General features: G+C 48.5%; 1 protein-coding gene across 1 annotated transcript in view; it reads right to left on the reverse strand.

The window, feature by feature from the left end:
• The window catches only part of DDRGK1 (DDRGK domain containing 1), a 15,065-nt gene extending 5,560 nt beyond the window's left edge, over window positions 1–9,505 (reverse strand). Inside the window, exons 1-6 of the mRNA XM_006163958.3 lie at window positions 9,339–9,505; window positions 8,019–8,216; window positions 5,881–5,993; window positions 5,571–5,672; window positions 456–578; window positions 87–125 (exon numbers count right to left, since the gene is read on the reverse strand). Coding sequence (XP_006164020.1) covers window positions 87–125; window positions 456–578; window positions 5,571–5,672; window positions 5,881–5,993; window positions 8,019–8,216; window positions 9,339–9,501 — 738 coding nt within the window. The 5' untranslated portion in view covers window positions 9,502–9,505. The remainder of the gene's footprint in view (window positions 1–86; window positions 126–455; window positions 579–5,570; window positions 5,673–5,880; window positions 5,994–8,018; window positions 8,217–9,338) is intronic.
• Window positions 9,506–13,142: the final 3,637 nt, after the last annotated feature.

Genomic DNA, 13,142 nt, shown 5'->3' on the forward strand with positions numbered 1-13,142 from the left:
GGCTCGGGGCTGCCACTTTAGAATCCACATGGCTTGCACATAAGAGGTGGGGGCTGATGTCCATGCTCTGTTCTGCGGCTTCTTACCTTGATGTAGTTGACGAACTCTGTCAGGAAGCTGTGGGACTAAGGGAGAGAGAAAGAACCAGGGTGAGCATCTGCCAGCAGGGTTCACTGCAGTCTGTGCCTACCCTCCTGCTCACCTGACGGCCGCCTGCTTGCTGCCTGCCTGTGTTCCTGCCCAACCACCTGCGTGTGCCACCTGCCCACCTGTCTCCCAGGGTTAGGGGTCTTGGGGACACCAACCCTAGCTGCTACAGCCCACTGGTACTGACACCCACCTCCTACCACCTATCAGTGCTCAGCCAGGAGTGTTTGGGTGGCTGATTTTAGTGCTGCTTAGACCGCCCTGGTGGCACCAGAGTGGAGGTGGGAATTCCTGAGGCGGCAGCCCACCTGCTCCTCAGTCATGGTCTCGCTCACGCCCTCCTCCTCCACCACGAAGGCTTCCTTCAGTTTCAGGTACTCTTCATGCTCTCGCTGGGCCTGCTCCTCCCGTGCCTTCCTCTCCTCCTCCTCCTGCAAACATAAAGGTGGCAAGGGTCAGGGATTTAGCAGATATCCTCCATCCCTGTCCTGGTCCTTGGTACCCTTTCCCAGGGGCAAAGTGCCCAGTTCCCCAGCCTCTGAGCTAAGCAACAGGTGGAGGACCCTCTCATCACCAGCCCCATTACGACTCAGACAGGTGCTGCCCAGCCCTTGTTCCTGCCTTTGCTCAGATTTATTTGATAAAAATCTCTTGAAAACTGTGCCATAGCCCCATCTCATAATCTACTTCAGTCCCACCCCCCACCAACACACACACACACACACACACACACACACACACACACATATACACCCCATGACGTCCAGTCTTCGTGAACACACACCCAGGCTCCATTTCCTCAGCACCCATTCTCCCAGTCAGCCCACCCCAACCTGGCCTTCTGGTACCCAGCTCCACTGAAACAATCCTGGTCTCGCCCGTGCCCTCCATCTCTCCAGTCGACAGACAACCTTCAGGTCTCAGATACCTGTCCTCTCAGCGGGCTGGGCATAGCCAGCCGACCCTTGGTTTGGAGACCCCACCCTCTCTTGGATTTCCTCCTGCTCCTTGGGCCATTCTTCCCTATTCATCATTCCTCCTCCACATTCTTTCTCGACCACCTCACCTGTGCCCACAGCATCAACAACCATTTCCTTGCCAGTGACTGCCACAGCTGTGTCATCGAATCCTTCTCCCCAAACACACACCTGCCCACCTTACACATCCACTGGGCCATCTCACGGGTACTGGACAGACTCTGTGATCTGTTCTTCACATCTGGCCCTCCGTCCTGATCCCTGGTTCAGTGAATCACAGAGCCAACAGCCAGCGGCATGGTCACAAATGAGTTGTCATCTCCCATTTCTATCTCTAACTTCCAGAAAACTCCTCAGGCCACCCATGTTGCTCCACCACTACTGCCTAGTGAAAGAGCCTTCCTGTCCTCCATCCCATTTTCTAGAACACTCAGAAGAATCTTTTGAAAACATGAAGCTAAGCTGGGACAGCTAATATATAAGATGAACTTGGAGCACACTCCTGTGCCAGAAAGAAAGTGTTCAAAAACAAAAGAATGAGCTTATGTCAAAGGTTTGCAGCTGGCAGGTGATTAAGGGTGCTGGACTCCCACATGGCTGACTACCATTCGAGTCTCGGACCTGGCAGCTTGTTCTCTCTCTCTCTCTCTCTCTCTCTCCCTCTCTGGTCAAACTGAAATAAATAAATGAATGAATAAAGTTAAATAAAATAATTTAAATTAAAAATAAATTTTAAAAAAAAAGGTATGCAGCCAACTGAAAGGACTCTCTCAATGGTCAAAGCTGAAACAAATTGAACAACAAAATAAATAACATGTTCTAAGAGTGGAACATAATCTGCAAAATAAATAAATCAGTCTACATAAAGAAAAACGACCAAATAAACAAGGAAGAAAAACTATCCTGTACAAATTACTTTCAAATAATCTATGTAGTCTCCTCTCCAGGAGGTGGAATATAACTCCTCCCCTTCCCCTTTTTTAATCACCAGAGGTCACATGCACTTTCCAGAGAGAGACAGAGAGAGAGGGAGAATGCACTCCCCAGTGGGGAATGTTCATGCCACAATCCCTTCTCTCCACTTCTCCACCCTGTGGGGATCAAGGGCAGGTACACACGTGTGACATGGATTGCAAACTGCCAGGGCCAGGATTCATACCACATGTTTAGCTATGTGGGATCTGGCTCCCTTAACCGCTAGGCCATGGGACTGGTTGCTCCCTACCCCGTAAGTGTGGGCTGTACACACACAGACTTCTTTCCAAAGAAGTATGAGAAAGCAGGAAAAAAAAACCAGTAACATTATCCTGGAGAATCTGGCAAACACGACCTCAGGCGGGTGACTGTGGTTATACCATCAGTATAAGCCAAGTCCTTGGCATGTTCCCTTTGTATGCTGAGTTGAGAACAAACTTCAGTTGTCTTCTTCTCTCCAATGTGTAATGCTAATCTAACCGGGTGAAAAAACATCAGTCGATATCAAAATGAAGGACAGTCTACACTATCTGCCCAGTCCTCAAAACCATCAAGATCACTGGTAACAAGGAAAGTCTGAGAAACTACCGCAACCCAGAGAAGCCTAAGGAGACCTAACAACTAAATGTAACATGGTATTGGGAATGAACTCTGGAAAGAAAAAGAATACTGAGGGAAAACCCCTCCAATAAAATCTAAATAATGTGTGGCATTTAGTTATCTTAATATATCAACACTAATTGCAAAAAAATTTACTACAGTAAGATGTTAAGAATAGTACAAACTAGGACCAGTAGTGTGCCCACAGCATCAACAACCATTTCCTTGCCAGTGACTGCCACAGCTGTGTCATCGCATCCTTCTCCCCAAACACACACCTGCCCACCTTACACATCCACTGGGCCATCTCACGGGTACTGGACAGACTCTGTGATCTGTTCTTCACATCTGGCCCTCCGTCCTGATCCCTGGTTCAGTGAATCACAGAGCCAACAGCCAGCGGCATGGTCACAAATGAGTTGTCATCTCCCATTTCTATCTCTAACTTCCAGAAAACTCCTCAGGCCACCCATGTTGCTCCACCACTACTGCCTAGTGAAAGAGCCTTCCTGTCCTCCATCCCATTTTCTAGAACACTCAGAAGAATCTTTTGAAAACATGAAGCTAAGCTGGGACAGCTAATATATAAGATGAACTTGGAGCACACTCCTGTGCCAGAAAGAAAGTGTTCAAAAACAAAAGAATGAGCTTATGTCAAAGGTTTGCAGCTGGCAGGTGATTAAGGGTGCTGGACTCCCACATGGCTGACTACCATTCGAGTCTCGGACCTGGCAGCTTGTTCTCTCTCTCTCTCTCTCTCTCTCTCTCCCTCTCTGGTCAAACTGAAATAAATAAATGAATGAATAAAGTTAAATAAAATAATTTAAATTAAAAATAAATTTTAAAAAAAAAGGTATGCAGCCAACTGAAAGGACTCTCTCAATGGTCAAAGCTGAAACAAATTGAACAACAAAATAAATAACATGTTCTAAGAGTGGAACATAATCTGCAAAATAAATAAATCAGTCTACATAAAGAAAAACGACCAAATAAACAAGGAAGAAAAACTATCCTGTACAAATTACTTTCAAATAATCTATGTAGTCTCCTCTCCAGGAGGTGGAATATAACTCCTCCCCTTCCCCTTTTTTAATCACCAGAGGTCACATGCACTTTCCAGAGAGAGACAGAGAGAGAGGGAGAATGCACTCCCCAGTGGGGAATGTTCATGCCACAATCCCTTCTCTCCACTTCTCCACCCTGTGGGGATCAAGGGCAGGTACACACGTGTGACATGGATTGCAAACTGCCAGGGCCAGGATTCATACCACATGTTTAGCTATGTGGGATCTGGCTCCCTTAACCGCTAGGCCATGGGACTGGTTGCTCCCTACCCCGTAAGTGTGGGCTGTACACACACAGACTTCTTTCCAAAGAAGTATGAGAAAGCAGGAAAAAAAAACCAGTAACATTATCCTGGAGAATCTGGCAAACACGACCTCAGGCGGGTGACTGTGGTTATACCATCAGTATAAGCCAAGTCCTTGGCATGTTCCCTTTGTATGCTGAGTTGAGAACAAACTTCAGTTGTCTTCTTCTCTCCAATGTGTAATGCTAATCTAACCGGGTGAAAAAACATCAGTCGATATCAAAATGAAGGACAGTCTACACTATCTGCCCAGTCCTCAAAACCATCAAGATCACTGGTAACAAGGAAAGTCTGAGAAACTACCGCAACCCAGAGAAGCCTAAGGAGACCTAACAACTAAATGTAACATGGTATTGGGAATGAACTCTGGAAAGAAAAAGAATACTGAGGGAAAACCCCTCCAATAAAATCTAAATAATGTGTGGCATTTAGTTATCTTAATATATCAACACTAATTGCAAAAAAATTTACTACAGTAAGATGTTAAGAATAGTACAAACTAGGACCAGTAGATCGTGTAGTGGTTACATAGCTGGACTCCCACATAGTTGACTGTGGTTCGAGTTCCAGACTCAGTGGCTTATAACTCATACCAGGCATGGGTGTGTGCATGCCCAAAATCTAGAGAGGAGAGTGGAGGAGGAGAGATTGTGGTGTGGCCATTCCTCGCTGCATCCTGAGGGGTGAGTTCTTGCTTTCTGTCTCTGTCTCTGTCTCTGTCTCTCCAGCGAGAGCACCCACTTTATCACAAAAATCTCTCTCTCAAAAAAAAAAAAAAGAGTGAAAACTGGGTATAGGGGAGAAAACCAAGGGTATTTAAAGTACATTAGATGAACTGATATACAAAAGAGTGAAAAATCCTTTTTGCTAACACCTCCCCCTGTGTTCCAGCCCATTTGCTGCAGTGCCTATTCAGTGCCCATCCAGGTCCTGGGACAACAGGACCAGTCAGAGGCTACAGGCATCAGACCACAGTGTCTTCCTAGCTGAGGCAGCCCCAGCCGTCACCCTATATACCCTACAACTTTGTGCTGTTCCCTTTAATAGGAAACTGACTCTCAGAACGAGGGAAGCACCTCGCAAACAAACATTTATTAACCACCTCTACTGAAGTAGCCTCATTCCCTGAGCATGTTCTCCATGCCAGGCCCTAAATGGACCATCTCTTATGATGACCTTTAATAGCCCCAAGACCCTCAGGATCCAGAGTTCCCTTACCTCTCTGAGCCCTTTGCTTCTTGCTTACTCTGCTCCAACCACTCTGCCCACCTCAGTGTTCTGTAAATGCTTGGCACACTTCATGATGACAAGCACAGAATCCCCATCTCAGGCTCTGCTTTCCAGTAGCAGCCTCCATAGGCTGTGTCTAGAGCCCAGGAACCAAAAAAGTTAGCCCTTGCCCTGCACCTGGCTCACGGACCATCTTGCACACTGGAGGTATCAGGGAGCTGTATGGGAGGAAAGGCTTCTAGTTGGAGGTCAGGATCACAGGTGGACCTCACCTTCTGTGCCTCCTCCAGGCGAAGTCGCTCCTCCTCCTTCTTCCACTCTGCTTCACGCTGGGACTCAAGGCGTTTCCGTTCCTCACGTTCTGCCTCCTCTGCCTGGAGAGAGGCTTTCATAAGGGCACATCCCCCCCACCCCACCTAGAGTCTGACCACTTCCCAGACTGGCCAGGGAAGCCAATGTCTGGGTTTGGGCACAGACCACAGGCTGAGCCACATAAACATCAGATAAGAGCCCAGCACGCAAGAAGCCCTGAGGGGGATATAAGCCACAGGGACGGGAAAGGTAGGGTCCTCTCCTACTTGCCTCACGCTGGGCTTTTCGCGCCTGTTTCTCCTCCAACTTCCGTAGTTTCTTGGCTCCGATTTTTCCTGACAGGTGAGTTTCCACTGGCTTCTCAATGCCTTCTTCCTCCTGGGCTGAACATGGTCAGAGGAAGACAGTTCAGGTCCTGGCCAGAAAGGACTGATGGATGATGGAGGCTCTTCACTCCTTGTCCCTTTCCTCATGGGACAATCCCGTTCCACTTGTCTGCCGATGTTACTATTCTGCCTCAGCTCTCCAGAGGTATGTGCATAAACACTCACGTGTGTGCACTTGCAGGTGAGTGCTTATACTTGCTGGCATGGGGAAGGGGTGATTGGGCCGATGCACAGCCAAAAAGAAGCGCGTGCTAGGATGCAACCCTGGTGTCTGAAAATAACAGGCCTGGTTGTCCTGGCTTGCAGAGGTCTGACTCTGGTTTCCGTCCCTGTACCAAACCTCCAAGCAAGGACATGTCTGTAGGAAAATCTATCCTAGACTCAAACTGAAATCCTCCTCCCAGCAGTCAAAAGGTGCAGAAGATTCTAGGCTCAGCTCTGTTCAGGAATATCCCTTGTCCCACTGGAGCCAGGTTAATTAGATAATCCCAATTCCCAAACCACCCCAGGGCTAGCTAAAGACCCATTGATACCCAAGCAACAAGGGTATCTGACCCCAAATCTGAAGCTGAAGAGATGGTGCAAACAAGGGCCTCTTCTTGAGCTCAAAGGGCAAATCCCCAAGGGAACAAGGCAAAAGCCTCAAATGCTCCGAAGTTCTGGAAAAAGCCAGATGCTCCCTCCTCAGGCTGAAGTCATTCATTAGGTACTGGAGAAGAGACATTCCTTCTCACAATCCAAAGGGCTCTGTTGGTCTCCCAGCATCAAAGATATGGAGGCCTATGTGTTAACCGAGTATCTCTGTTTCCAAGCCCTTCTTTAGGGTTTCAGAAGTACCCACTCCAAGGATACTGGGATACAAAGGAGGATTTAAAAACTCTCTGGGGGGCTAGCAGGTGGTGTGGTGGTTAAGGAGGCTGGACTCCCATATGGCTGACCATGGTTCTAGTCCCAGACCTGGCAGCTTGCTCTCTCACTTTCGTTCTCTCTCTCTCTGGTCAACTTCAAAACAAATAAAAATAAACATAATGAGTAAGATTAAGTTTTAAAAATTCTTAAAAAAAAAAAATCTTTCTAGGTTGGGGCTGGCAGGTGGCATGGTGGATAAGGGCGCTAGACTGCCACATGGCCGATTGCGGTTTGGGTCCTGGACCCGGGGACTTGCTTTCTCACTTTCTCTCTCTCTCCCCCACTCTCTGGTCAAATTAAAATGAATAAATAAATAAATAAATAAAGTTAAATAATAAAATAATTCTTAAGAAGCAGAACAACTCTCTAGGTCCTTCTGAAGACCCTGCTCTCCTCCTTAGATGCTGAGAGGATGGGCCAGCTGGTGCGGTGGTGGTGAAGGTGGCTGGATCCTACATGGCTCACACTGCGATTCACGTCTCAGACCCAGCAGCTTGAAAAGCACGCTGGACGCATGTCCACATGTGCCAAAAATCCCCACAGGAAAGAGAAGTGGAGGAGAAGGGATTGTGGTGCGATTGTGCCCCATGAGGAGTAATTTCTTACTTTCTCACTTTCTCTTTCTCTCTCTGGTGAATAGATGGACCCTATGGCAATTAAAAAAATTATTTTAACTTTATTTATTTTAATTTGACCAGATTTCTTGTCTTACCATCACCTGACAGAGAGAGAGAGAGAGAGAGAGAGAGAAAGCAAGCTGCCAGGTCCAGGACTTGAACTGTGGTTGGTTACGTGGGAGTCCAGCATCTTTAACCACCACGCCATCTGCCAGCCTTGAAAAATGTTTTTAGAAACACACTGAGAGCAAAGAAGAAGGAAAAGATGAAGGAAGAAAGAGTTGCCCCAATGAAATAGGAGCTGGGGTCCAAAATGCTAGCACCCACAACCAAAGGTCTCAAGTCTCCCCCACTCCAACCTGTGACTCCTAGATGTATCTTCCATACTATGGTTTCACATCTCACCTCGACATCAGCTTTGGGGACTCCCATTACCTTGCCCCCATGCCCCACCCCCAACTTATCCTCCCTCCCCACCAGGCTAGACACCCCTTACCTGGGATGACAGCTTCTTCTCCATTCTCATCCACTTCTGCCCAGGCTGCCTGCTGGGCTCGACGCTGGGCCTGGAGGCGGCTGCCCAGGTCTCTACGGCGGCGGGGTCTGCCTCCAGGTCTCTGTTCCTCGGGCTCCAGGGGCCGAGCCTGGGCCACCTGGCCTGCTGCTACTGGTCCCTCCTCATTGTGGGGTGACTCTTGACGGGTTTAGGGAAGAGAAGAATGGCAATGCCAGTCAGCCTGACCTACCTGATGGCAGCCTGGTCCTGGAAGGCTCACCCTCCTCCCAGACTCCTGCTGCCCACAACACAAACCCAACTTACTGTGACAGTCAAAAGCCCTTTACAAGCCAGGCCCACCATGGTCCTGTGCAGCAAGCTCTGCCCTTCCTGTGTTAATACTTTTCTCTCCCCTCAAGGCCCCACCCTCCCATCTGGCCTGATGGAAGACTACCCTGACTTCTCTGGAGCTCATCCAATGGCCACTACAGAACTACGTTTATTTCTTGCCTTACCACCACTTGTCATGGTTCTACCTGAGCGTAGACGCCTCAGGCAGGGCGAGTCTCCCTCCCCAGGAAGACTGCCTGCCTGTCTGCCCTAACTCAGCTTCTCTCTCCCCTGCCTTTGGAGTGTGCAGGTGGTCTGGAATAGCATGTGGGCCAGGGACAGGGAGATGCGCACACTCACAAACCCATATACGGAGAAGAAATAGGGGCAAGGGGAATGACAGGTGTGTCTTTTGTGCCCTGGCCGGCGACAGGGCCCCTCCTCAGGGTGCAGAACGGGGAGGAAGGGAGGCCAAGGCAGCAGGGTGCTCTCCTGGACGAAGCATGGGAGGACTTGGGGGGGTTTCCTGGACCCGCCTCATCGAGGTTCCCTCCAGCTCGCGGGCAGGCAAAAAGCACTCGAGTCCCTGTTCCTGTCGCCGCTCTCGAGCCAGCCAAAGAGGGGGGCTGGAAACCCTTTGGGCCCCCCAGTGGGTGCAGAGGGGATGACTCCAGAGGGATGGAAGACAAGGACTGGAGGTCGGAAGTGCCAGGGGCGAAAAGAGCAGTAAGGCAAGGCTCTCCCTTGAGAGAGAGAAAGATTCAGGAACTCTGCCAGCCAGGTTCCAGGCAGGGCTCCAGCGGGTGGCCCGCGACCGCTAGTCGCGCGCACGTACGCGCCTGTGCGTGGCCTGCCTGACGCGCAATCGCGACCCCGCAGCCTCGCCAGGTATGCCCGCGCATGCGCACGAGTTGCGGCGCAATGGCCCACAAAGGCTCAGAAGGCCCGAGAACCGGGTCCCAACGGCCCTGGCGCGGCAGCAACTCCTACCTGCTGCCGCCCGGCCCCGGCTGCGAGTCAAAAAGAAGATAAGGCCGACAAGCAGCGCCGCCGCCACCAAGTACACCAGGGGCGCCATCATGACGACGGCTTCAGGCAGAACCAACACGTCCACCGAAAAGCCCGGATCTCCCAGGCTCCGCCCAACTTTCATAGGCCCCTCCTGTTTCCCACCGAGGCTCCGCCCACCGCAGAGGGCCTGCCCAGGCTGCACACTCTCCGTGGAAGCCTCGATCTTTTACTTTTTTTTTTGGAAAGAATTTTGCTATAGGGCGTGTGAGCTCGCCAGAGAGAGAGAGAGAGAGAGAGAAAGCGAGAAATCACCCCCAAGAGGGGATGACCGTGCCACAATCCCTGCTCCTCCATCCTCTTGGGATCTTGGGCACACACGCACACGCGCAGGGCATGAGTTTAAGCCACTAGGTTCAGGACTCCAACTGCAGTCGACTACATGGGAGTCCAGCGACATAGCCATTACACCCACTGCTGGTCCCATTTACTTCTAAATGAATGGGGAGGGAAGAAATGGGGAAGATAAACCATCAGATGGCATAATGGTTTCCTTGCTGGACTCCCACGTAGATAACTGAAGTTCTAGTCCTGGACCTGGCGACCAAAAACTCTCACTGGGTGCGTTTGCCCGCGTGGAGAATAAAGAAGGGACTGCAGCGTGGCCAATCCCCCTGGGGAATGAGTTCTCACTCCTGCCTCTCAGCAAAAATCTCTCCAAAAAAATAAAGAATTAGGGATTGGTACTAGGCCGGACTTCCACATGACTGACTGTGGTTTGAGTTCCTGGTTTGAGTCTCTGGCAGCTGGAAAATCGCACCGTGTGCACGTGGATGAGTGGTCAAAATTCTGAGATTTTAATAAAAAAAAAAAAGAGAGAATGGAGGAGAGGGGATTGGGGCATGGCCATGTGTGCGTGTGTGTGTGAGAGGCGGGGGCGAGGATGTGATTTTTCACTTTCTCACTCTCTCCAGGGAATGCACACTCTATGGCAAAAAACAAACAAACAAAAAAAAACTTAAAAACGGGTGCAATCTCTTCACCTCCAACCAGCAGGTGGTGTGCTGGTTAAGGGTGCTGGACTCTAACATGGCCCAACCATGGCTCAGGTCCTGGACATGGCAGCTTACCTTCTAACTCTGTCCCTCTCGGGTCAAATTTAAATAAAGTTCAATAAAATAATTCTTTAAAAAAAATTTTTAAAAACAAAACTCTTCTTGCCTGTCCTTGTCTCTCTCATAAAAACAAAAGCTAAAAAGACTTAAATGTGTGCATAATTAACATATGCACAAAAAGTTATATGGATAGGCAAAACAACAAACAATAACTTTCTTGCTGCTTCAAATAGATTGTATATTTTTTTTTGAGAGAGAGATTTTTTTTGCTATAGGGCACAATGTGCTCGCAAAGACAAAGACAGAAAGCAAGAAATTGCCACGGGGTGTGGGGATGACCATGCCACAATCCTTTTTTCTCCATTCTCTTCTCAAGAATTTGATGCACATGCACTCAGCATGAGTTGTTGCTGTTTTTTGTTTTTTTTAAAGAGATTTTTACTATAGGGTGCATACGCTCACCAGAGACAGAGAAGACAGAAAACACCTCGGAGGGGATGGCCACACCGAAATCCCTTTTCCTCTCCTTGGGATCTTGGGCACACACGCACACGCTCCCAGTGTGTTTTAAGCCGATGGGTCTGGGACTTGAACCATAATCGACTATATGGAGTCCAGTGATGTAGCCATTACACATATGCTGGTCTCGTGTTTTTTTTTTTTTTTCTTTGTATTTATTTATTTTTTTGGTGAGATCTTTGCTACAGGGTGCACATGCTCTCCAGAGAGACAGAGACAGAGAAACAGAAAGCAAGAAATCACCCCCCAGGGAGGATAGCCATGCCACATCCTCTTCTCCATTCTCCTCTCAGGATCTTGGACACGCATGCACACGCACCTGGAGTGAGTTCAGAACACCAGGTCCGGGACTCCAACCGTGGTTGACTACATGGGAGTCCAGCAACATAGCCATCACTCCAACTGCTGGTCCCCTTAAGAGATATTTTTGCTATAGGGTGTGTGTACTTGCTGGAGACAAAGATGGAAAGGTGAAAAATCACCCCCTAGGAAGGATAAGTCATTCCAAATGCACACATGCTTAGCTTAAGTTTCAAGCTGCCAGGTTCGGGACTTGAACCTGTTAGTCATGTGGGAATCCAGTGCCATAATCACTGTGCCACCTGCTGGTCCTTATATTGTCCTTTTTTTAAAGTTTTCATTATCGGGCACTATATACTTACTGGAAACAGAAAGTTTGAAAGCATTCTCAAGTGGAAATGGCCACTATGCAATCTCTTCTCCTCCATTCTCCTCTCAGGATTTTGGGCAGGTGTGCGCATGCACACACATACACACACACAGTATGATTTTCAAGCCACTGGGTCCAGGACTCGAACAGTCAGCCCTGAGGGATCTAGCTACCTTAACCTCTATGCCATGGCTGTCCCCATAGTGTAACTGTTGAATGAATAACTAATGCAATCCTCTTCCTCTGTTTAGAGCAACTAAGAACTTGACTTTTTTTTTCTTTGTAATCGCTAGAGGGTATGTCTGATCACCAGAGACAAGAGAGAACAAGCAATCCCTTTTCTCCAGCTCTCTAACCTACCTGGATTTGGCCATGTGGCATCCAGCTCCTTTAATCACTAGGCTATGAGGCCAATGCAATTTCTGGAATTGTAGTGTTGGCTCTGACCCTACATTGCAGAGTACCTACTGTGTGCCAGACACTGGGACTTAAGGGTGAGACAGTAAATGAAAATACACGTGGTTTTCTTTTTTTTAAAGTTTATTTCTTCTGTGTGTGAGAGAGAGAGACAGAGAAAAAGACAAAGGCACCCCAACAGGGTCTTTGCTCAAACCCCAATCTCAGCTGGCTGAGATTATGGGCAAGTGTATGTCTGCATGCTCAGGGAGGTCTTGGTACATGAACCCAGAACCTTTCCTGTGTGGATCCAGCTGTTACCTATGTGCCAGTACCTGGCTCCAGACGTGACTTTTACCAGCATGACTTTTAGAAAAGGAAACAGAATAGTCACATAGATGTATATCCGTCAGCAGTGGCAATACTGCTCTTCCTCGGGGAGGCTAATGCTATGAGGGCAGATAAAGGACAGGGAAAGCAGAGGCCTGAGCTGGCTGTGAATCATGAACTGCATCCAGGTAGGTAGGTCCATTTTTCCTTCTCAGGCTCCTCCTCCAGGCCCTCCTTTGCCCCAAGATTCCCATGGCCTCCCTCCTAGAGCTGTTGGGTAACCCTCAGACTTCCTCCAGGAGTTCTGAACCATCCACTGCTACCTCGAAGGAGGTATTGTGCTTTTTTAAACATTTATTTCATTTTATTTGTTATTTATTATTTTTTAATTTGACCAAAAAGAGAGAGCAAGAGAAGGGGAAATTTGGGACTAGCAGGTGGCGTGGTGGTTAAGGTGCTAGACACTCCCACATGGCCAACCACAGTTCAAGTCCCGGAACTGGTGGCTTGCTTTCTCACTTTCTCTCTCTCTGCTTCTCTCTGGTCAAATTAAAATAAATAAATAAATAAATAAAATTATTTAAAATAAATTAAAAAAAAAAAAAAAAAAGAGAAGGAGAAAGTGAGAAATCAAGTCACCAGGCCCGGGACTCAAACCACAGTCAGTTATGTAGGAGTCCAATACCTTCACCACCACGCCCCCTGCTGGCCCTGGTATTGTGCTTTAATAACAGAAAACAGGTCATAACCCAAAGC

Source organism: Tupaia chinensis, unplaced genomic scaffold (assembly GCF_000334495.1).
Source record: "Tupaia chinensis unplaced genomic scaffold, TupChi_1.0 Scaffold143574_1, whole genome shotgun sequence".
Classification (NCBI taxonomy): Eukaryota; Metazoa; Chordata; class Mammalia; order Scandentia; family Tupaiidae; genus Tupaia; species Tupaia belangeri.